Here is a 23,077-nt window from a genome sequence, read left to right on the forward strand (position 1 = left end):
CTTTAAGCCTTGACTCTTTTCTCTTTTTGCCGTAAAAAGGCTCAGGTCGAAGCTAAGAAGAAGCACGAAGGCGCCGTGCAGCTGCTAGAGGTGAGTGCCGCGGCCAGCCGGCTGCCTCCGGGGGTGGGCGGGCTCGGGGACAGGCACGTGCACTCACGCCTCCCAGAAGCGGGCAACGGCTCCAAGCACCCACTGGGAGCCGGTCAGTAGCGCTGTGCACCTGTCCCTGCGTGGGGTCCGCACGCACAAGCGGGCTGAAGCCACGTCCCCGTGGCCACACCGCCCGCCTCGGAGCCGGGGGCCTCAGATGTGACCTGCTGTCCCCTGCGGGCGCCTCTCGGGTGGCACGTAAGGAGGATGAGGTCGCTCTCTCACGCGGGAGTAAGGAGAGAGAGCAGGTGGGCCACTCCCCTGGGCGCCCTGCCCGCAGGTGAATTGTGCAGGGCACACTTCAGGGGACGGCGCTGATCCTGGGGAAGGTTTGGCAGGTGGTGTCTGGGGAGGCATTTGCAGAGCTGGGAGGGGGACGACGTAGATGATGAAAGCGGTGACCGGCATCCGAGGTGCCGCCTCAGCACCGCCCCCAGTGAACGCAGCGTGGGGGCCTCTCTGCAGCCGGTCCTGCTGGCGCCGGGGGGCTCAGCAGCGAGGTGTGCAAAGTCCCACCCGCGTGGGGTCCTGGGAGGAGTGACCGCACCTCTGTCCCTCGCGTGGAGCCCCACGGCTCCCCAGGAGTGGCGGATGGGCGGGTCTGGAAGGAACTCAGACTCCCCCCGAGGCCCAGCCACCTGCACGCTCTGTGCGTGATAAATGGGAGTAATGACCACGCCAGGCCTCCCGCCTACGCGGACAGAGGTCAGACAGTCAGCGACCCCCTCGCTGCAGACGCACGGGCGTGGGTGACGTCGGGCCTGCCATCCCCAGGTACGGGACGCGGCTGTCCCCCGAGATGACCTCGTCCTTCACCCACAGGGGACCAGCGGCCACGGACAACCGCGTGCACACCTCTTACGTCTCACGTTGCCTTTCAACGTCTATTCCTCCCGCAGGGAAAGGTTGCTTCGCTACCATCACGTGTATTAGAATTGATTTTTTGAGAGCGTCCATTAGCTAACGAGTATCTGGAGGGGTGAGTGTGACGAATGGCAGTGGGAGATACACAACCTGAGAGAATGGACACAGACCCCAAGTGGCCATGCTGCTCCCTGACAGATGATCTCCACCCCTGCCTGAACACCCCCCCCCCCCCCCGCTGCCATTCACATCATCTCCTGGCCGCAGGTCTGCTTCCTCTGCCATCACCCGGAGCCTGCTGATTTCATGTCTCTTGTTCTAACCCGCATTTGGAGCTGCCCGCCGAGGCCCCGCCACCCGGCGCCGGTGGCCGTGCATGCTTTGGGATGTGGTAGCATCGTAACGTGCTTTGGGTTTAACGAATGGAAAAGGCCGTGCAGATGTGCTGAGAATCCTCTGTCTTCTTTTGTTCACAACACCTTCCTGTGATTGTGTCCTGCTTTGCGCTCCGCCCAGAACGCCTTGGACAGCATGCAGGTATTTGAGGGAACCTCGTGTCCCCGTGTGTGCGTGGCGATGCCTTCCGCGTGCATGGGGCGCCCACGGGTCCCTGGGCCGGCTCAACCCAGCTCTTCCTCCGGAGCCGGCAGCTGGAGGTTCCTCCTGGTGCAGTGGGGCTTGGGGCTCGGGGAGCCGCTTGCAGGGGGCTCCACGGGGGCCCCGGGGGCGCGAGCTCTGGTCTCGCACGTGTTGAGCAGGCCCAGCGAACCTGGTCTCCCGTTTTCCGCGAAGGCTGTTAACGGTCAGGCTGGAAGGGCATGTCGGAGCCCCGATGACCACTGGGGGTGGGGGGTGGGAATTGGTGGGGCTCGTTCTGCCCTCGGGTCGTTCACGGGACCCGGGGCCCAGAGCCCAGGATGCAGCTTCTCTGTCGGTCATCGGGGATTCGATCCTGGCCCTGAACGCTCCGCCTTTGTGTTTGTGCTGGGGGCTTACCTTCTTCCGTGAACAAGCTGCCACGCTTCTCACTGACCCCCCCTCCCCGCCACCCCCCTACCCCCCCCCCCCGGGGGAACACGAGGAGCCGCGTGTCCCTGTGATCAGGGTTTTGAGTGTTTTCCGAAACTCTGACTTGGATCACGTATTCACGGAAGGGACGCTTTTCCCACTTTGGGGGTGAGTGGTTCTCAGAGTGGGGTTCCCAGGCTGGCCGTGTCAGCATCACCTGGGGGCTTGTTAGAAATGCGGGTTGTCGGGTCCTGCCTAACCTGTGGAGTCAGACGCTCTGGAGGAGGGATCCGGGAACCTGGGAGGGACCCAGTTCGGATGCAGCTGGCGTCTGGGAAGCATTGGTCAGTGTCTGTGAGGCTAGTCTGGAGAAGGGCAGCACGTTGGACCAGCCAGCCCTCTGGGGTCTTAGCCGATCCGTGGCTCAGCACGTTAGTGACCCGAACCTCCACCCCTTCTGCCCCCTCACCGTCACCAGAAGCGTCGACAAGGAACATCTGTGGTGTGCCACACGCTTGTGCTGGAACGTGTCTGTGTCCCTGGAGGGTCGCACGCTGGTCACTGCCACTGGCCAGGTGTTCTACTCAGCAGAACAGCCCAGAACAGCCCCCCAATCTCACCCAGTGAGACAGAAAACAGGAGTAGTAAGGATCGCCTCCAGAAACACGTTAAATAAAACCCCTCAGAACACCGTCGTGCTGGGAGCCGGCTCTGTGGGTGTCCCAGGCCCCGTTTTCTGATGAGCGAATGGCTAGGATGTTTGGGGACGGCAGGAGGGGAGCTGTGTCTATTCCCGGTCAGGACGTGTGCAGAGTCCCAGCACCCGCAGAGTCGTCGGGACTGGCTTCGGGGCTTAGCAAAGATGGGTGTCGGGAGTTAGAACAGAGCTTTTCCAGAATCCCGACAGAGCACTCTGTACGCCCAAGAGCAGGTAGTGTCAGTTAATCCCTCCGTGAGGGAGTTCTTTCAAGACACAGAAGCAAAAAAATACTTTAAAATTGATTAACAGTAACGACAGTAACAGCAGGGACTATAGCGTTTATTGAACACTTACTCCGTGCCAAGTGCCGTTCTAGGGATGCATCTAGGGACATCCAGGGCTTGGTGCACACGTTCACTTCATCTCCATGACGACCCAGGGGAAAATGAGGCACAGTCAGTTTAAGTGACTTGGCCAAGGCAAGCTAGTAGGAAGCAAAATCTGGACTCAAACCCCAGGAACTTGGTGCCGGCACCCCACCCTTCAGCCGCTGCGTTGCAGCCTGGCTTCCCGGGACCTCCCTGTCCTGTCCTCCCTGGGAGCCGGGCTCAGCTCTCCTGCCAGCAGCACTGCGGCGAGAGTTGAGTCGTGAATTAGTTCACACGGTGCAGGACTCAGAAGCCCCGCCTCCCCTGGCGGGTGCGTCACAGCAGGAGACGGTCCCCCATACCACGTGGCCACTACCCGCCAGGCACCGGACCCGGTCAGGTGGCCACCACCGGCATCCTTTTTACGGGTTGGAAATGAGGCACAGAGACTGAGCCAACTGCCCGGGGATACACAGCTCGCAAGAGCAGAGCCGGGCTGCGAGGGCAGGCGGGCCCCCTGGTGGCACCGTCTGGGGTGGCCGAGGAAGGTGTGCAGGGGCGCGGCGCCCCTCCGTGGGGTGGGAGGGGACGGGCTCTGGGGTCCGTCGCAGGGGGAGCCCCCCCTCCCCCCGCGATGAGCTTGCTCTCACCGGTGTCGGTGCCGTGTGCTTTACGTGTGCGTTTGGCTGCTTTGTGGCTTGTTCCCCCGGGGCATCTTCCTAGCGCCTCACTGCTTTGCCCCCAGCTTGCTGGTCATCCGCTCCGGGATGAGGCATCAGATGGCCCGTGACACCAGACACTCGTCACAGCCAGGAAGGAACCCTCACGGGCTCCTTTCGTCCCTGGGTCGCATCTGGGGAGACTTTCCAGAGCAGACCGCGCTCCCCCAACCCAGACAGGCACGGGGTCCCTCCTAGAGGTGGGGCCCAGCATCCGGGCTGCGTTGTGACTTTCCTGGGCCCCGTGAAAATATCAAGTGTCACGTTTTACGTGTATCCGCGTGGGTGTAAAGAGGGCTAGGGCCCGGGTTGGAGTCGTTCTTCCCGTATTCTCTTTATTCCTGGTTTTCAAGGAAACTAAAATGAAAACGTTTCTGCGGGTCCCTGAATGTGCCGGCACCGTGTCGCGGGGCCCTCAGGGAGGCGTCGTCACCCTGCTGGGCGGGTGTTAGGACACCTGGTTACTTGGTGACCCCGTGGCACTGAGTGCGCGTGTGGGTGAAGGAGCGCGTGGGTTTGGTCCCGTCGGAAAGCCGGAGCTGGTTGTCAGGTGAAGCGAAAGGCCAGCCTCCCCAGCGCATCGCAGCCTCACGCTGCACACACAAAGGTCGTTTCCTGTCGGCGACACCCGCCGCCCACCTGGGAAGGCCCCCGGGAGCGCCCCGCCCGGGCTCCCTGCCTCCTGTGGCTGTGTCGTCCGGAGCACAGGGCTTCCTGGTGACTGCGGCAGGGACGGCTCCTACGTTCTCTTCTGTGTCCACTGTGCACCGGCCGTAGCCGGTGACACTTCGCCACAGGAGAAACCGGGACAGCGTCACAGGCCCGGGAAACGAAGCCGAACGCGGTTGAGCTGTGGCATCGTCCCTGCCCCGCCTGAATTCTAGAATCCTCAGGACGTCGCGGTTGTGATGCTGAAGCGTGACAGAGGATTAGCCACGTCGAGAATCTGAAGATTCATCATTAACGTTTTCCATCCTCTGTGTCTTGAGAAGCCTCTTTGCCCCGGGAATCGTGGTCGGCTTGGGGTCTCTGCCCCCCCCCCCCCCCGGAAGAAGCTTCAGCAGTCCCGTCCTCCTGAGTCTCCGCTGGAAGACGACGTGCGTGGGGACAAGGACGCCACGCTTGCTCCAACGGTGGGGAGTTCGGCTGCCCCGGGACTAACCCCCCAAGTCCAGCTCTGTGTCCCCGATGCCGCCGCCTCCGCTCACTGTTGGTAACCCTGAAGGCGATTCAGGAGTTCCGAGGTCCCGCCAGCGATCGGTGCTTATCTGCCCCCGTAAAACCACGTGACAGAGGGTGTCCGTACCGAAGCAGGAAAACTCCAATGGTCCAGACCCACCAGCTTAGAATCCAGTGCGATTTAAGTTGGACAGTTGGGGAAACGCTCGCTCGTACGAACCAAAGCAAATGTTTAAGACACTTGTGTTTTAGCCCTGCTAGGTCCACACACTGTAGGATGTAAGACCTCAACTGGAGAGACGGCTTCCCTTACCGGAGTCTCCCCTTGGCTACGACGTGGTTCGTTTCAGTGTCAAGATTGCATCATCCTGCAGAGGTTCTGGAACTCAGCCCGTCCACGCACTTCTGTGGATTTTCCCATGGGCTCTGCTTGCAGGCAGGAGTCGACCCAGATGGGTATGAAACTGGCAGCAGAAGGCATTCCTTCATTCATGGGGTCACGGGGACGACGGCACTGAGTGTCCCCACTAATGGTGAAATCTAGGGGATTCTGATAGACTTGCATGGGCTCCAAGGTGCTGAAAAGAGACGTCCGGCCGGGGGGGTGGGTGTGTGTGAGGGGGCTTGGGTGACTGAGTTACTAGGATACCCGATCCCCCACTCCCAGCAGTGTCCGTGCTGAGGCTTTGCCCACGGAGGGTAGAAGGTTTCTAGCTTCTGCAACGGAGTCCTCACCCTGCCCCTCAGGGTCTGACTTTGCATTTTGCCACTGGGTTCTGGAACACGTGCTTCGCCCTACGTTATAGGAGAAGGCAGCGAGGCCCACTGAGGCTGTGTGATTGACTTGCCTCCAGGTCCCCTGTGAGTGAGCGGGGCCCCCCCCCGTGAGTGAGCGGGGGGTCCAGGATCTGGAGCCAGCTCAGAGCCTGGACTCAGAGGCCTGGCCTCGTCCGGCCACTGCCCGGTGGTGTGACCCTGGCTTTTGCGCACCTTGGCCTTACTTCCTTACTCTGCCTTGGGCTCCTACCTCCTTACCCCGTGGGTCCCCCTGACAGTCCGCGAGAATGCGTGACAGCCCCCGGCAGCGCCTGGCACGCAGCAGGCGTGTGGCGCTCAGAAACGGCTCCCGAATCCTGTTTGCACGTCAGGACGCCACACACAGCCGCTGCTCCCAGGCTGCCTGGAGCGCTCCCTGGTTTCGCCTGCTGTTCTGATGATCCACGGCGGCCCTGCTCGGACGCCGGTGACCGGGCACGGCACCCCACGTGGCTCTCCTTCACGAAGGCCGAGCGCCAGACGTGAACTACCCAGTGGCCGAGCTGGGCCCGCTAGCGATCGTGCTCATGGTGTGTTTCCGTCATCTTTATAAATACCCGCATCCAAATGTGCAAGTCGCTGCGTTTCTTCCAGGGATAGTTGACTTGCCTGATGACTGTGCCATCTGTTCCCGCTGCGGTCAGAACACAGCCGCTTCTGAGCGGCCCCCACTCCCGATGCCTGCAGGTGGCCGGCTCCCTGGGAGGCCACCCGCCCAGGAGGCGACAGTGCTCTGAATCCTGAAATAAATACTTTTGTTCAAATACGCCAGCCGGGCGGATCAGCGGGGTCACTGCTGCCTTCCTGTTTGCGGGGAAGTGGTTCCTCCTGCTGGTGACTCTGGGACCCTCAGAGGCACCTCCCAGCCGCTGGCCCGCATCTGCCACCCGTGCCGCCCCTGCCCCTATAGCCAGGCCAGGACGCTGTGCTCCCGGAAATCCTTCCTGTCTTCCGGGAGGGGGAGAGCCTGATGGAGCTTCCAGAGGGAGTGTCTTCCCGTGCAATGCACGTTGGGTGTCACGGGTCCCCAGCTCCCATCTCCTCGCTGTCCTGAGTCTCCACCCACCCAGGCTACAGAGAACAGGCGCCCAAAGCTCCTGGGTTCCGAGGGTTGACGTCCTGCTGCCCTACAGCGTTGCCCTTGATGCCCGGAGGGGAAGCGAGGCCGGAGCGGGAGAGGCAGTTAGGCGTGGCCGGCTCGACTCCTCCGTTCTCTCTGGGAGCACCTGGAGGTGGGAGAGGCTCGGCCACCCCCCTACACCTTTACCCCAGGTTATGATGGAAGCAAGGCCTCACGTGGACAGATGTGGATCAAGCAAACGCCCTGACAGACAGGCACGACACGGCACACCCGTGTTTGTCCTGTAGCCCAGCAACATCCTGTCTGCACCCTCAGGACCTTCTGCCATCAGCTCCCATGGAAGGTGTGCTCGAGGGAAGATGTCAGCCTGACGGAGCCTGGTCCCCGTGGCCTTGGGCAGTTAGACGTCCTCTGATCAGTATCTGGACGCGGGACCATTTACAGGCTTGGGGCCTGCGGTCTTACGCCCTGTTCCCTCAAGGGTGGGATGGTACCTTTAATGTCACCGGGAATCGTCTGTTTCTCCCATTCATCGTGCTTAGGGAAAAGCTGACCATTTCATCAGGGTTGTTTCGTTTTTCCTGATTTGGGCCGTACCGGTGAGCATGGCTGGCCGGTAGAGGCACAGAGAGCAGACGTGTTCGGGGCAGGTGGCTCCGGACCGCAGCCGTCCTAGCGTCATGCTGCCCACCCCGGGAAGGGCTTCTCAGTGGTGCCGGCCGATTGCCCTGGAGCAGAAGTCCGTGCTGTTCATCCAGAAAGACTGTCAACTCTCCATCTGACAGCCTGGAGCCCCAGACCCTGCGGGGGATCATCCTGTGGGCCACGAGGGCCACCCAGGCCAGCCTGAGCTGGTGCCGGGGACACTAGCCGGGAGTCACGGAGCCGCCGTGCCTAGATGGGACTCGTCAGCCCGGACCGTTTGTTGGCCTCTGAGATACTTGCCGGCATTTAAAAACTGAGACGTTTTTCATTATACTGAAGACTTTCTGCTGCTCTCGGGAGACGAAGTTTTGCCCATGGTGGGTCTGGACGGTGCTGAGTGGATGCAGACAGGACACCCATGCCCTGGTTCGCTGTGTCCCCCCCCCCCCCGACATCCCGCGGTCTTGCCCCTGCTCCCCTCCCCACTGGCATTCTCCGCCAGCCTCCGTGGGTGCCCCAGCCACCCCGATGCTCTGAGGTCCGCTCCCAGCAGAGCCGGCCGCAGGGGAGGCGGCGTGTCAACATCCCCGTCGCTGAAGGGGACCCTGGACGCAGGAACACACCCCGGAAGGAGGGAGTCACTGAGGGCCATTCTCAGGGGGCTCAGGTCCTGGGCCTGCCGGCAGTGGGTGCCAAGGACGCTGTGGTCACAGCGGCACAGGAAGGGTGCTGCCGCTGGGTGCCTTCGCGTGCCCCCTGTCTCCCCGTGTGTCTGAGTCCTGCGGGGCCCGGCCAGGGGAGCTCGGTCGCCCTCCTCCACCTCTGTGCCCCGCCCTGTCCCAGAAACCCCAAGCCAGACAGCTCCGGCTGGCCCCACGTGTGTCTCAGGCGCCAGGATCCAGCGGCGACCCGTCAGGACCTCGGCCGCGCTCCGCACGCAACACCGTTCATGCGCCACCGAGATGTTCCTGGCGCCTGCAGGCCGCCTGCAGCATCATTTCTTACTTTCGTTGGATCTGCTCATTTTTAAAAACTTTTTATTTTGAAATAATTTGAGACGCACAAGAAGGTACATAAACCGCTACGATCCTTCCCACGTTCCCTTTGCCCGGCTCCCGGGGCCGTGACGCACTCTCAGGCCCAGAGCCCGTGTTGGCGCAAGCCGGGCCGCCAGGCTACAAGCCGTTACGTGGATTTTGCCCGTTTCTACGTTCATTCTCTTCCCCATCTCATGTGAAGTTCCGTGGGGTCGGTTGTACGTAGAGGTTCGTGTCGCCACCGTGGGAATAGGGATGCCCCATCGCCCCAAAGACACCCCCTCCTGGTACCCCTTGGGAGTCACGCCCTCCCACGGCCCCGGCCCCGACAACCGCTGACTTGTTGTCCGTCACTATGGTTTTGTCATTTCTAGAGTGTCACATAAGCGAGGAATCTGTTTGCTGTTTTTAGCAAGGTCACTTGTCACGTGCACACAGTGCTGAGGATTTGATCTGCCGGAATTTGTCGTGACGCACGTGAAAATGAACTCACGGCCATCTCAGTGGTGCTCGTGTTCTCCCACGAGCCACCTGATACCCCACACACCAGCGCCGGCACCTGGGAGCCCACCTGGATAACCCAGGGGAGCTCAGGCCTTCCAGCGCCCCTCGCCCACGGGGGGTAGCCCGCCTGCCTGTCCGCCAAGGGCTTGCGGCTCTGCCCTGGGGCAGATGTTACCCCGTACTTGGGTCCCGGCGGCCCGGGCTGGGGGCGGGTCTGACGCTGTCCCAGTGTCCCCCGCCTGCGCCTGGGAGCGCTGGCTGATGTCGCTTCTCTGCCTTCCTCTCTGGAGACAGCTGTCACAGACGAGCTCATTCAGCTTTTTAAAAGAAGCCTGCTGCCTTTTTTTTTTTTTTTTAATGAATCAAAGAAATTAATTATAGGCTTGGGGTTTGTTAGGTTTATTTTTAGAAATGCCTGATCTCAGACATAAATAGCACTTCATTCTATACTAAGGAGCTGGAAAGCTTAATGCCAGAGGAGGGGAAGGGGGGGAGGGGGAGGAGAAGGAGGAGAGGGAGGAAGGAGGAAGAGGGGTAGAAAAGGAGGATGAAGGGGGAGGAGGAAGGGAAGGGGGAGGGAGAAGGGGAGGGGAAGAGGGGGGGGGAGGAAAGGGAGGAGGAGGAGGGGCGGGGGGGAAGGAAAGGCACCTCTGTTGCTGGCTCTCCACAGTTGCGGGCCATCCCTGGCTGTCCCCACCCTCCTGCGTGCACACCTGTGTGAACCACACGCCTTCTGAAGGTGGACTCGCCACCGAGCTCTGTTCCAAGTGCTGGGGACGCCGCAGGAAAGCCAGCAGCTCCTGCCCTCGTGGGGCTGGCACGTTAGTGGGGGAACCGGGCAGTACGGCAAATCAATAACAGTAAACGGGATTTTCCGTTTATCATGGAGTAAGGAACGGAGCGAAGGCAGGACTTCTGTGCAGACGAAGTAAGCCCCCCGCACAGCAAATCGGTTCCCCCTTTCGTGGATTCGGCAGACGTGTCGAGCACCTACTGTGGGCCTGATTCCGTGAAAAGCACTGAGGCTGTATCAGGGAGGGAACCAGAGAGGCTTGGAGCTCACGGTGCGGGAGACAGAGGAGAAATAGCCCAGAAGCTAAAGCAGCAGCGTAGGGGGGCGGTACCGCAGGGAAGGGGTGGAGCTGACCCTGCTCGCCTCCCTCCCTGGCGTGTGCCCCAGCGTGGACAGTGCGGGACGCTCTGGTCCCCATGGCAAAGCCTTGTGTCTGCACCGGGATGGGAAGTGTGGTCCGTGAGTGGGGAGCGGGGAGTGCGTCTCCAGCCCCCCCCCGACCTGAGAACCGGCTGGGACAGGAGCAGGCAGTCAGCAGGGAGCTGCCACTTCCCTGATGCGTGTCTTGGGGAGCCCCCCGCCCTCCCCGGTGATCCCGAGACCCCTCTGGACGTCTGCAGATGGCGGCTATGTTGCTGACCGAATGAATGCAGCAGGTAGAAGTTCCTGGTTATCGCCAAAGCACTTCTTTGGGGTTAGGTTCCTTGAACGGGTCGGCGGGTTAGTAGCCGGGCTGCCCCCGTGTCTGGACTGTGTCACTGCCTCGCACTCCAAGTTTCAAATGGCTCCGGTGGGGCGTGTCCACCACCAGTCCCTGGGCCGCACACACAGCCCAGAACAATCCACGGTTGGCTGGGAGCTGACCGTCCGTAGGGTTTCTCTGCACCTGTGGTCTGTCTGGTGAGGAACGACGGCCAGTCCGCTCAGGACGCTTGGTTTGATGGGACACTGTCCTCCTGTGGAGGTGGGACGCAGCACACGTGTGCGCACACGCGTTCACACGCTTTCACACGCAGACGCACGGACACACGTATCCCCCACCGCCCGCCCCTGACCGCGTGTCCGTGCGTCTGCCGTGCAGAGCAAGGTTCGGGAGCTGGAGGAGAAATGCCGGACGCAGAGTGAGCAGTTCAGCCTGCTGTCGCAGGACCTGGAGAGGCTCCGGCAGCACGCCGGGAAGATCGACCTGCTGGGAGTCAGCCCTGGCGTCTCCGTAGACGTCCCCGCGCCCGGCAAGCCTTTCCCGCAATTCATGAACGGACTCAGCCCCTCCATCGGCAAAGGTGAGTGCGCGGCGGAGGAGGGATGGCCGGTGACCCCGCATCTGGGCATGCGTAGTGAGCGTCTGTCTGACCCGCCGGCCTAGGCACCGGCGTCCCAGGGCTCCGAGCGACGGCGGGCCAGCCGCAGTCACTGCGCACGCACGGTGCACCAGCCCCCATTCTGAGCACGCGATGTGCCCTGGAGAGAGACCGGGGCGAGGCCGGGGTCCACGAGGTGCACCACTGGGCTGCGGCCGCCTCCCGCCTTCGTGCCCTGTCCCCTCCGTGTCGGGACCGATTTCCATTCCTGCTCAGGCGGCGACGGTGACAGTGGTGAATTGAGCGCCCCCCTGTCACACTTGTGCTCAGGACGCAGGATGGGGATGGACCTCGCACATCGGGGGAGGGATCTCGTCTTTGTATCCAGCATGGAGATCGCAGACGTGTGTCCTCGGGCCTCGCCGCGGCTTCCAGCTGGGGCACAGAGGCTGCCTTGATCAGTCGGGACTGTGCTCCCCGCCCAGGGGCGGCTGTCCCAGGACACGGGGGTTGCAAGAATACCCGCCTGTTTAAAAGTTACTGTTGTTTTTAATTTGGGGAGATGAGTGTCAGAGCCCCCCCTTTTGAGTTCCGTCGGAGAGAGAACGTCCAGATTTCTCCCTGTTGGCATCAAAATACGTGATCGTTTCTTTCTGATGCTTCGTGATATTAAGACAAAGCGAGACTGCCTTTGTCTTGATAAATGACGTGCCCCGTCCTTCCCGCTCAGTCATTAGCTATGTGCCACGTGGCTGTGAGCAGCAGGGCAGAGGGAGGAGGGTCTGCACACCCCTCCAAGGTGTTCCGAGGGCATGGTGCACCTAGCCCGTGTGTCGGGTCTGCTGCTGTGAGGTCAGCCAGCTGGCCAGGCCCCTGTGGAAACGCCTCTCGGTGGCTGGAGACAGACAAGGGGACAGATGCGTGAGGACAGAGTGACAAGCTAGAAAGTGACCCAGGACTGCTTCAGACCAGGCGGACGAAGAAGCCTGGCTCTAGGAAAGGACGTTGGGCTGTGCCGTCTGAAGGATGAGAAGGGGTAGGACAGTTTCAGCTGTCACTAGATGAAACAAACATTCTTAGGCCGGGTGGCCGCATGAGGTTGGCCGGTGATGCTTTTCAAGATCCCGACACGGGACGGGGACACGTCATATCCTCAGGGACAGGGTGCCTGGAGGCCACGCAGAACGCCCGCGTGCACTGAAAAACGCAGCCTCTGAGCGCAGAGTTACAGCCCAGGGAAGCCTGTGGTTTCGTGGCACCCAGGGTTTAACGGGCCTGTCACGTGGAACCTCTGCCTGGCGTGCACCAGAGCCCCAGACCACCGGGGCAGGCGGGTCCTCGCCCACGTCGGGTGTGCAGGCTGGTCACAGCAGAGCACCCGACCCACCGTCGCGTGCCCACCCCGGCCCACGTGGCCAGCCATCCCTTCTCCCCATGGTGTCTTGGGCTGCTGTGTGCGCGCCTCCGTGAGGCATGCAGACGTGCGTCCAGTGGGAGTGGCTCGGTGTTGAAACAATCTGGAGAACAGGGTGTGACCCGCGGTGGTAGAAGGTGGGCACTCAGACCCACAGTGGTTCTGGGTCGCCACCAAGCGGATCGATGAGATCCTGGTGTGCCAATAGGTTTGTAGCAAGCCTTCCACACAGCCGCCTGGATGGACGTAGCTCATGTAACAGTCAGTGACCTCGCCCCACGAGGGGGCGCCATTGGCAGGGCCCACGCGCCCCTGGCTTCACCCTTGCCCTCGCGGCATCGCCGACCGTGGCCCCACGTTCCTCTGAGGCTGGCGTAGGGCACTGGCCCCACTGTTCTCGCTCAGGAGCGCTGGGCTGGAGGCACAGCCTCTCTGTCTGGAACGTTCCTTCAAAGAGGAAACAGTCGACTGTGCACCTGCTCAAACAGCTTCTGTCCAAAAGCGGGACTTGTGACTTCCACTGCCAGGGGGTCAGACCGGCCGTGGGTCAGAGGTTGGCCTTTCCCCCTTCTCAGCTGGTGCCCCGGGGCTCCTGGGCGCGCATTTGCGCAGCATCCCTTTGCACCTGCTGTATGCCGAGCGCTGCCGTGAGCAGTGGGGACAGACGGCAGTGACCAGGCCACACCTCTGCTCTCTGGGATCTGACGCCCCAGCAGGGCCCTGTGTCTGTTCTGGCCTGATTCCATTTCAGGGGTGTTATCCCACAGTTCCTCTAACTGGGCCGGAGCCGCGGGGCCCCTGGCCGGTGAAAGCCTCTGTAGGGACACTTCCCACCTTACTGCGAATCATTTGGCCTTTCCCCGCGTGGACTCGGCAGGTTGAATCTTCGGTGAGATGATCCCGAGGTCTGGCCACTGCGGACAGAGGCTGGACAGAGAGGTCAGGGAGGGAATCGCTGCTCCTGTACTTCTCCTCAGAATTCTAAACATTCCCAGCCTCTTGGCCGCTTTGTATGTAAATTAGGACACTTTGGGTCGTAAATGACAGCGATGCTGACCTAAATGGGTGTGAGCCGCAGGGAACTTGCTTATCACCTGGAGTAGAGGAGCCAGTAGGTCTGGCTCCCGCACAGCTGGATTCGGGGGCTCCGACTGCGCCCCCAAGATGCGTTTCCTACCCCTCTGGCGGCTCCCCTTCTAGGAGCCAGTTCCGGTGGGACAGACCTTCCGCCTCCTGGGGGCAATGTGGCTGCAGCATCACCAGGCCTCACAGCCTCTCAGTCTGCAGCCAGGGAAAAGGAGAGGCTCTTTCCCTGTGGCTTCTTTTAATTCCCCGTGGCTGGACCTTCCCACCGCATGTTTAACACTGCCATCGCCACCAGAGCATCCTCACAGCCAGGAGTGGACTCTGCCGGGGGGATGGCCTGGCGGGGCATGGGGTCAGGCGGCCAGTGGGGACTGAGGGCAGGAAGCAGGCAGCTCCCAAGATGAAAACCTGAGGCTGGTGCCAGCGAGGGGGACGGGCACGCTGGAAAGTCAAAGGACCCACGCGTCTGTCACCTCACTGGCATCCTTGTTCAAATTGTCTCGATGTCGTGGCCAGGTCAGGAGAGCACCGTCGGAAGCCGCACTGTGACTGGGGACTATATCCGGCCCCTCCCGCTCCCTGGTGACAAGCCGGAGCCTCTGCCCATCAAGCCCACCTTTCTGTCGAGATCCGCTAGCCCAAGATGCAGATTTGAATCAGACGTGAGTTCTGGCCCGCCCATGCGGATCCGTCTGGTGGGAACACGATGGTCCTCTCACCTTCCTTCCTCCCCCCTCCTCCTCCCTCTCCCTCCGGGCGTCTTCCCTTCCTCCCGTAAATTCCCATATCTGGTCTTCATCGGCCCTCGTGTCACCTCCTCCATGCAGTATTCCCGGTTGTCTCAGCCCCATAGCACCAGGCACCCTCTGACACGTGATCGCGGTGGACGGTGTCTGTCTCCCTCGCAGGGCCGAGCCCCTGTGAGCAGAGGCCGTGGGTCATTGTCCGTCTCTGTGTCCACAGATGCCCGGTAGGGCCTGACGATCTTGCACGGTCTGCCCGGCGACTCCCACACCCCGTGTTGGGGGGCCCCACCTCCGGTCCACTCTTGGCTCGGGAAGATGCGTTCTTTATAAACGTCCTTCTGTGTGACCAGGGGGCCCACACTGAGGGAGCCGCTTCATCTCCGGGCCGGTGCCCAAGACACAGAAGTTGGTCTAGTCGGGGCTCGTGGGAGCTCCGCGGTCTGGGGCGAGAAGGCTCAGAGAGACTGAAGGGTTTCCTGTGTGCTTCCCGCAAAAATGTGACCCCCGCCGCTGCGTAACCTGAACGTGGTTTGTGTCTTTACCAGATGGATAATGAACGCAGTTCCAGTACCTCCAAGCAGCAGAGGCACTCGGGGAAAGTCCACCTGTGTGTCGCCCGCTACAGGTAAGCACGAAGCTCCTCTCTGCATCTCCGAGCATCCGTGGACGTGCGGGGGGGTGCCTTGGGGCTGATGGGGCCGCGGGTCTGGGCGTGCTCCCCTCCCCACCCTCCCTGGGTCCTCGGCCGAAGGCAGGCCGTTCGGCCAGACTCGGGAGACGGGGAAGGTTTGTTGTCGGTTCTGATGGAAAGCGTGGAGACGGTGGATTTGTTTCTCAGGACGGCCGTTAACGACTTACGCAAAGTGGGAGACTTACACCTGCAGAAGCACGTTCTCTGGCGGCTCTGGAGGCGGGAAGTGCGGGATCGGGTCAGCAAGGCTGTGCTCACTGGGGGCTCTTGTAGCTTCTGGTGCTCCAGGCGTCCCTGGGTTATGGGTGCATCCCTGTGGTCTCTGCCCGGCCTCACGTGGCCACATCCCTGTGCATCTGCTCGTTCTCTCTCTCTCTGTCAGTAAGGACACCAGTCACTGGATGGGGGCCCCACCGACTCCAGCACGACCCCATCCTGATCGCATCTGCGAAGACCCTATTTCCAAATAAGGTCGTGTTCCCCACACTGGGGGGCTAGGACCTGAACCAACATTCAAGGGGACGGTTTAGCCCTCGGCAGGTGGCAAGCTGAAACTCACAGGGGCACATTCTTGTCCAGAGCCCCCGTTTACTGCCTTTTTGGGGTCCTCACACTTGCGAGGCGCCCCTCGCTAGTTTCTCGCTGGGGTCCTGTGGTGTCCACGCTCAGTGGGAGCTAAGGAGCCATCTGGTCTGAACGACCCTCAGAGTCTTTGTGGGGAACGACCCCCCCAGTTCTGAGACAGGCGTGGGGTAGCTGCCTCCCCACAACTCCGCTACCTGGGGACAGTGCCGGCAAGCCCGAGACCACATTCGGCCACGGGAAGGAGTTAGCCATAAACCACATAGTTCACGTCTCCCGTTCCTCACGCTCGATGAGGACCCAGCCTCTCGCCCTTGGTTTCCGCCGGTCGGTATACCTGGCACGCGTTCCGTTTTCTCCAGCGGGAGCCCTTCGTAACAGCTCTCGCGCTGAACTGGGCTCTCGGGACTGGCTCACTTCCCGGCTGGCCTGCGCCCTGGCGAGCCACGCTCCCCAGCCTCCCCAGCCTCCCCGCGTGCCATGTGCCCTGGGCTCGCATTCCCTCCTCTTCCAGGAGAGGCGAGGTCTCATTCCGGGGACAGGGGCCCGACAGCCGGTGCACCCCATGGACGCGTTCTGTAGCCAGCGTGAAGTCGGGCACGGAAGAAGACGGGCTGACCAACCGGCTCCCGTCTGCCGTTGCCGTCACCAGGCACGGCCCAAGTGCACGATGTCCCCTCGTTCGTTCTCTTCTTTGTCGGTGCCCTTGATGTGGCGCTGGTGCTGGCTTTGTGACTCTTTCAGCCACCCTGCCAAAGAAGCCCGAACCACGTGAGACCGAATAGCGCAGAGAGGACTCTGCACGTCTGAGTTCTCTTCGTACCTTACCACCCCCGCTGGGGTGGTTCTGAAGGTAAAGGCAGGAGTTTGGGGGGGGTCCCCTGGGACCAAACACGGACATGATTCAATAAGCCTGTGGAGGTTTCCCCAAACCTGAAACGAGACAATACTTGCCTGAGGCCGCCCCCCTCAGTGGCTGGCGCAGTCACCTCCTGGGATGGTCGCCTGCGGTCCGTCTGCCTCCGCCCCCACCTCTCCTGCCCGCCCGAAACCACCATCGCTCTGTGCAAACGGCTTTGCAGACACAGAACTCTGAGCTCGCGCGTTCGGTGCATCACGCGAGACACCCCGAACTGACCCTCGCCCCGCTTTCTCGGTGCAGCCGCGCCTGACCGTGGACCCGGCTCAGTACGTGTGACCCCATCTGCCCACCCTGACTCAGCTTTCAGCCTCCCCCCGCCAAAGCCCGTTTCCATCACCTCTTGAGCCACTCCTGATCCAGTGTCCTCGCCCCACCTGCCACCTGCCGGCTCCCCATCCATGGGGCACCCGAGTGTCTCTACCGAATGTAGGTGTGGTCACATCACTCCCTGGCTTAAATCCCGATACCTCCCAGCACCAAAGATCAAATCCACACCCACGGGGACCCTGCCAGTCCCTATCCCTCGACGCTCCTGCGGTCAGCATCCTCCTCCAGCCAGGCTGACTCTTGGCGCCCCAGAGGGACCCTGCTCCTGCCTCTGGGCCTTTGCATGCGCCATTCCCTCTGCCGGGAGCTGGTTACTCTCCTCATCCGCCCGCTGGGCTATCACATCAAACATCCATCTGTGTCTCTTCCTTACGCAGATGGCCCCTGGCAGTTACTGACTCAGTAAAACCATCAGACTGTTGCAAAACTTCCCTAGACCCTGCACTCGGACAGTGAGGGGCACGGTGACTTGGTGCTGTCAAACCTACAGAGGACGGGGGTCAGGAGACCTTGATGTTGGTCCCCAGCATCCCCACCCCAGGCCTCTTTGTGAGCTTGTGACTTTGGGCGGGTACCCCTGACCTCACTCTGTGATTCAAATTGGGAGAAATAGGATGTTCTCTGCTCACCTTCCCGAGATGGAACGCTGATCTCGTAAAACGTACACGGAAGTGCTGGTGAGCTTTCTGGTACTGTTGGCGTGCGAGTCGCTATCGCCTCGTTATTATATTTCTACCACACGTGCCTGTCGTCTTTGACTATCAGCAGATGCTGTTTTAATTTTTATTGGGGCCTTCTCCATTATTCTAAACTAATTTAAAAAATCCCCATTTCGTTTACTATATGTCTTATTTGCACATCGGGCATGATTGTAGAAAATGTCATGTTTACGAGGATATTTGACGCAATGGTGATTGTATTAACCAAAGGTTAGAGGCCACATCGGTGCCCAATGTTAGGACAATGGTTAAGTGAAGTATGCCAGTCTGTTCAGTGGAATATTCCACATCCGTTAAAAAAGGTCATGACAGAGGGGCGCCTGGGTGGCTCAGTCGGTTGAGCGCCCGACTTCGGCTCGGGTCATGATCTTGCAGCTCGGGAATTCGAGCCCCACGTCGGGCTCTGTGCTGACAATTCGGAGCCTGGAGCCTGCTTCGGATTCTGTGTCTCCCTCTCTGTCCTTCCCCCGCTCAGGCTTTGTCTCTCTCTTTCTCTCTCAAAAAAAAAAACCTTAAAAATTTTTTAAAAAGGGTCACGATAGAATATTTCGTGAGGTAGAGGGAGGGTCACGCATACTGGAAAGTGGAAAGCATAAGCAGATTACTGCAAAGTAAATGCCGTGTGGTCCTACCTTTGCTGAGCGGTACGTACGGAAAGATGATAGGGTTAACGATTCTTCTTTGCTTACTGATGCGAACACTTAGGGCAGACGTGACGGGTACGAACCGAGATCAGGGTCATCAGCGTGTCATGTGGCACGGGGACCCCGAGCGTCCGCCTCAGTTTCAGAATTCTCTCTCTGTTTTGAGTGTGTGCGAGAGCACGGGTGCTGCCGCCGTTCCTGGTGGGCCCGCGGCTGGCGCGGGGGTGCAGGTGCCCGCCGCCCTCCGCGTGCAGCACCTGCTCCACGAGTGTCCTTCTTCCTCCAGTTACAACCCCTTCGACGGGCCAAATGAGAACCCGGAAGCTGAGCTGCCCCTCACGGCGGGGAAGTACCTCTACGTGTACGGGGACATGGACGAGGACGGCTTCTACGAAGGTCTGTTAGGGCGCGGGGCGGTGGGCGCCGGGGCTGCTCCGCGCACCTGAATGGTCCCCGTGGACGGGCCAGGCCCCCAGCTACGCCTGCCCGCCCCAGCCCTCCGCCCTGACCCTCCGCCCGCCCTCCTCAGCTTTCCCCCTTCTGACGACTGAGTGGGGTGTCCTGACCCCGCAGACCTGAGGCACTGGCGGAGGTTTGCAACGTCCGTCCCCGCAGAGCTCGCCGGGTGGCTGTGCGGACACACGGGGCCGACGGACTGCTGTTCCCAGAGGGGATCTGTTGCGTCTTCTATCTTACTGCCCCAGGACCCCCGGACCCCCAGCTGACCTCCTTCCCGGCAGGACAGATGACCCCGCCTGGCTCAGGGCGATCCCACTAACCTCTGGGCTTTCTGGCTGTCTGCCCCACGTGCTGCTGGATCCCTCCCTTCAGGGTTACCTCCCCGCCCAGTCCGAAATCGGGAAATGCGACCTCCTCCCTCCCTCTGGGACGCCTAACCTTCCGTCCCTTTTGTAACCCGAGCATGAGCTCGGGACAGCACCTGCGGCTTCACGAGCCTCGCGAGACTCCTCAGTCCCCAGTCGCTCGGTCACCCTGGACGAACGGGAGGGTCTTGGCCTCTTACCTTGAGCTGTAGGACCAGTTCTTGCTAAATTAGCGGGCTCCTGTTTCACGGCCTTGCTGAGTGTTCCCAGGGCTGATAGACGCAGTTGGCTTTCGAGCTGGTGTTTGCTGGACGTGAGGTTGGATTGCTTCCGTTTTGTTTTTTTTTTTTAACGTTTAGTTTTGAGAGAGAGGAGTGGGGGAGGGGTAGAGTGAGGGGGGACGGGATCCAAAGGCTCTGCGCTAACAACAGAGAGCCCGACGTGGGGCTCAAACTCATGACCTGTGAGATCATGACCTGAGCTGAAGTCATGCTCGAACGACCGAGCCACCCGGGCGCCCCACAGGTTGCCTCTTGACGCTGAACAGCCGCCCGGCCGTGGGCTGCGTCGCTCGCCACCACGTGCCACGGCCAGGCGGGCACGTGGTAGCAGAGCCGTGGGCCGTCCACGCGAGGAATCCGCCACGGCTGGTGGCAGCACAGCCCGAACTCTTAACCTACGTTCACGTCACCGTCACTGTTTTTCACACCGGTAGAAACAGGCGCCCGAGGCGGCTGCCAGAAAACCCTCGTTGGAAATCTCTAGAATATTCACAGCAGGCATCTTGCCCGCATCAGTTTTCTGGAGGCCTGATTCAAACAGGGCTGCGAAGCTCGGGAATTTCCCTTCCTCTGTGTAGAACGGAGAAAGCGAATTCGACCTGCGGGCAGCCTTGGGTAAATGAGGTGCAGGGCGGGTAGGACAGGACCCGGTGCACGGGGAGTGCGGTTATGACTGTCGGCGTCACCCGAGCACCGGCCCTCGTGAGAGCATCCTGGGGGTGGGGCCGGGAGCAGGCCGGAGTCCCCCTTTACTCTGGGGGAACCCACGGCCCATCGTATGGTCACGTGCCCTCCTCTGGGTCCATCACGCGTCTCCCGAGGCCAGGGTCTACTGGGAGCGGGCACCCCCCTGCCACGCCCTGCCACGTACCGGGCAAATGGCCCGTCCCGCTGGTGCTGCGAGATTACCCAAATCACGGCATCTTTGAGGCTCCTCAAAACACTTCTGTTTTTTAGACCTCTGCCGCTAACAGGTTTTGAGCCCAACTAAAAAGAGAGCATTTCGCAGAATAAGAAGAGGTTCTCCCTGTGGCCGCCAGTAGCCATGAGAGCTGGTGTGATGAAATTTTTTGCCACTCAGCCTACAGGTGGTCTGGCACCACGTGGGCAGTTTCTTTCTCACAGCAAACGGGCATTCAGGGAGCTTCCTTAGGACATACACAGTGTGCTTTGCAAGGGGGAGAGGTCACCTTTAAATCCTATTCATGTGATCGATCATACCCTCAAAAATAATAGTAAGACGTTTACTTTCTTAACCTCCCAAACCCTCGTCTCATGCACGTTTGTTCGTCCATAAGCAAACATTTACTGGGCACCTACTGTGTGCCGGGACTCTTCAGTGTGATGAAAGGAAAGAGATCTCTGCGCTCATGGGGTGTCCGTGTCCGTAGGCAGGTGTTGGCTAAGCAGGGGGCCACGCTGCCTGATGGGTTCGCGGGTCGCAGGGGGCAAGCGGCGGGAGCGAGGTCCCGAGGACGGGACGTTTGAGCCGGTGTCCGTGACGACCTGTGGAATCCCACGGCCGTACCGCACGGCCCTGTCGGGGAGCCGTGCGGGTGCGGCAGGACCTCGGGGCCCCAATGCGAGGGCGGGGTGATCTCACTGCCTTTGTACCGACAGGCGAGCTCCTGGACGGGCAGAGGGGCTTGGTGCCCTCCAACTTTGTGGATTTTGTCCAGGACAACGAGTCGCGGCCGGCAAGCACGCTGGGGAACGAGCAGGACCAGAATCTCATCAACCGTTCGGGCATCGGCTCGGAGGGGGAGAACATTCTGGACCTGCACGCCCCCACCCCCATCGACGCCGGCGTCGCGGACGGCGGTGCGGAGACGCTGGGCGTGAGCGTCGACGACGTCGGAGAAGACATCGTGCCTTACCCTAGGAAAATCACCCTCATCAAACAACTCGCCAGAAGTGTCATTGTGGCCTGGGAGCCGCCGGCAGTGCCGCCGGGCTGGGGGACCGTGAGCAGCTACAGCGTGCTCGTGGACCAGGAGCCGCGCGTGAGCCTCACGCTGGGGAGCAGGACCAAGGCCCTCATCGAGAAGCTCGACACGGCGGCCTGCACCTACCGCATCTCCGTGCAGTGCGCCACCAGCAGGGGCCACTCGGACGAGCTGCGCTGCACGCTGCTGGTGGGCAAGGACGTGGCGGTGGCCCCCTCCCAGCTGAGGGTGGACAACATCACCCAGATCTCGGCCCAGCTCTCCTGGCTGCCCGCCAACAGCAACTACAGCCACGTCATCTTCCTCAACGAGGAGGAGCTCGACGTGGTCCGGGCCGCGAGCTACACGTACCAGTTCTTCAACCTCAGGCCCAACGTGGCCTACAAGGTGAAGGTCCTGGCCAGGCCCCACCAGATGCCGTGGCAGCTGCCCCTGGAGCAGCGGGAGAAGAAGGAGGCCTTCGTGGAGTTCTCCACGTTGCCGGCAGGTGAGCCCTGTCCTCCCGGCGGGGGGGGGGGGGGAGGGAGGGGTCCCTGGGGGGGGGAGAGGGCAAGGGCTGTCACCTGTACGAGGGGAGGGGTGGGTGAGAGGGGGCAGGCGGGGGAGACCACATTCAGTCAGCGCTGTCCTGGAAAATCCCGTAAGTCAGCAGGAAGCAGGGCGTGCGCATGTGTGTGCGTGTGTGTGCACGTGTGTGTAGGTGAGTGTGTGCGTTGTGTGTGCACGCGCACATGTGTGCATGTATGTGCATGGGTGTGTACGTGTACACGCGTGCGTGTCTACGGGTATGTGTGCAGGTGCGTGTGAGGGAGAGAGGGAAAGAGACTACTTGGAGTTTGTTTAGGGACCGTGGTTTTGAGAACATTGCTTCTGACACTGGCACGTGCAAGAGGCCTAGCCCGGAACGGGCGGGAGGAGGCGAGACCACCTCGGGGACGGGCGAGGACGTCTCCCCCACGGCGTGGCCGCCACACGCGTGCGCTCGTGGAGGGCAACAGCGAATGAAGCGCCTACGTGCCTTCGCGACGGTTCTTTCCGTCTCAGTTTTTCCTTCGGACGCAAACACGGGGATGGATTTGCGTAGAAGGCGTGTCGTCCCATCGTAGACGCCCTTCTGGGTTCTGGGCACATCTGCCACGGAGAGCCCGTCTCCTGTGCGTCCCCCACTAGGAAGAATGGCAGGAGAAGCGACGCGCCTCCCTTCCCACACACACCCTGGGCGGTTGTAGAGAGGGGCTCAGGTACACGTGCCTGCGGGGTCAGCTCGTCGCCGATCCTCCAGGGTCCCCGTGCCGCTAAGGGGCAGCTACCCCCCCCCCCACCTCCAGAAACGTCTGCTGTGCCACTCTTTGCTGTGGGGCCCGTCCAAGGCCGCCCTTCCACGCAGGTCAGCCGTGCCCGGTGGGGGGGAGCCTGGGTACCGGCGGGAAGAGCAGCCTTCTTGGAGCCAAGAAGGTCATTCTTCGAGAACGTTCGAGGGTGTAATCTGTCTCCTGCGGATCGTCTCTTAGTCCCGAGTTACTCGCGAGATCCCCCGGAAGTGCCCGTCTCAGCCGCCCCTTTGTCAGACCTCTGTGATTCGTGAATCCCGTCCTGCCGAACCTCGCTTGTCAGTAGTTTTCGCAAACAGTTCGTTTCTTCTCCGGGATCATTTCAAGCGGCTGCATAAAGTCTTCCGTCCCACACAACGTGGGCTTTTCAGTTCGTGATGGTTTACTTCCGTGTCGTCG

General features: G+C 61.2%; 1 protein-coding gene and 1 long non-coding RNA gene across 10 annotated transcripts in view; one reads left to right on the forward strand and one right to left on the reverse strand.

Annotated features, from left to right (window-relative positions):
• RIMBP2 (RIMS binding protein 2) overlaps positions 1–23,077 on the forward strand; it is a 97,970-nt gene that overhangs the window by 35,978 nt on the left and 38,915 nt on the right. For 6 of the 9 annotated variants that reach the window (XM_019814411.3, XM_019814410.3, XM_045041694.1 and 3 more), the window contains exons 5-10: positions 40–90; positions 10,946–11,147; positions 14,182–14,327; positions 14,957–15,036; positions 18,583–18,692; positions 21,022–21,834. In XM_019814411.3, coding sequence (XP_019669970.3) covers positions 40–90; positions 10,946–11,147; positions 14,182–14,327; positions 14,957–15,036; positions 18,583–18,692; positions 21,022–21,834 — 1,402 coding nt within the window. Of the gene's footprint in view, positions 1–39; positions 91–1,049; positions 1,130–1,530; positions 1,552–10,945; positions 11,148–14,181; positions 14,328–14,956; positions 15,037–18,582; positions 18,693–21,021; positions 21,835–23,077 lie in introns of those variants that run through there. The other 3 variants (XM_045041693.1, XM_019814412.3, XM_045041696.1) reach the window with 3 other exon arrangements.
• LOC109493118 lies at positions 3,041–5,390 on the reverse strand. Its single transcript, XR_002147176.3, has 2 exons — positions 3,741–5,390; positions 3,041–3,206 (listed from the first exon to the last, which is right to left on the reverse strand). It is a non-coding gene; the product is annotated as an uncharacterized LOC109493118 (long non-coding RNA).

The sequence above is a fragment of the Felis catus genome, chromosome D3 (assembly GCF_018350175.1).
Source record: "Felis catus isolate Fca126 chromosome D3, F.catus_Fca126_mat1.0, whole genome shotgun sequence".
NCBI classification, from domain to species: domain Eukaryota; kingdom Metazoa; phylum Chordata; class Mammalia; order Carnivora; family Felidae; genus Felis; species Felis catus.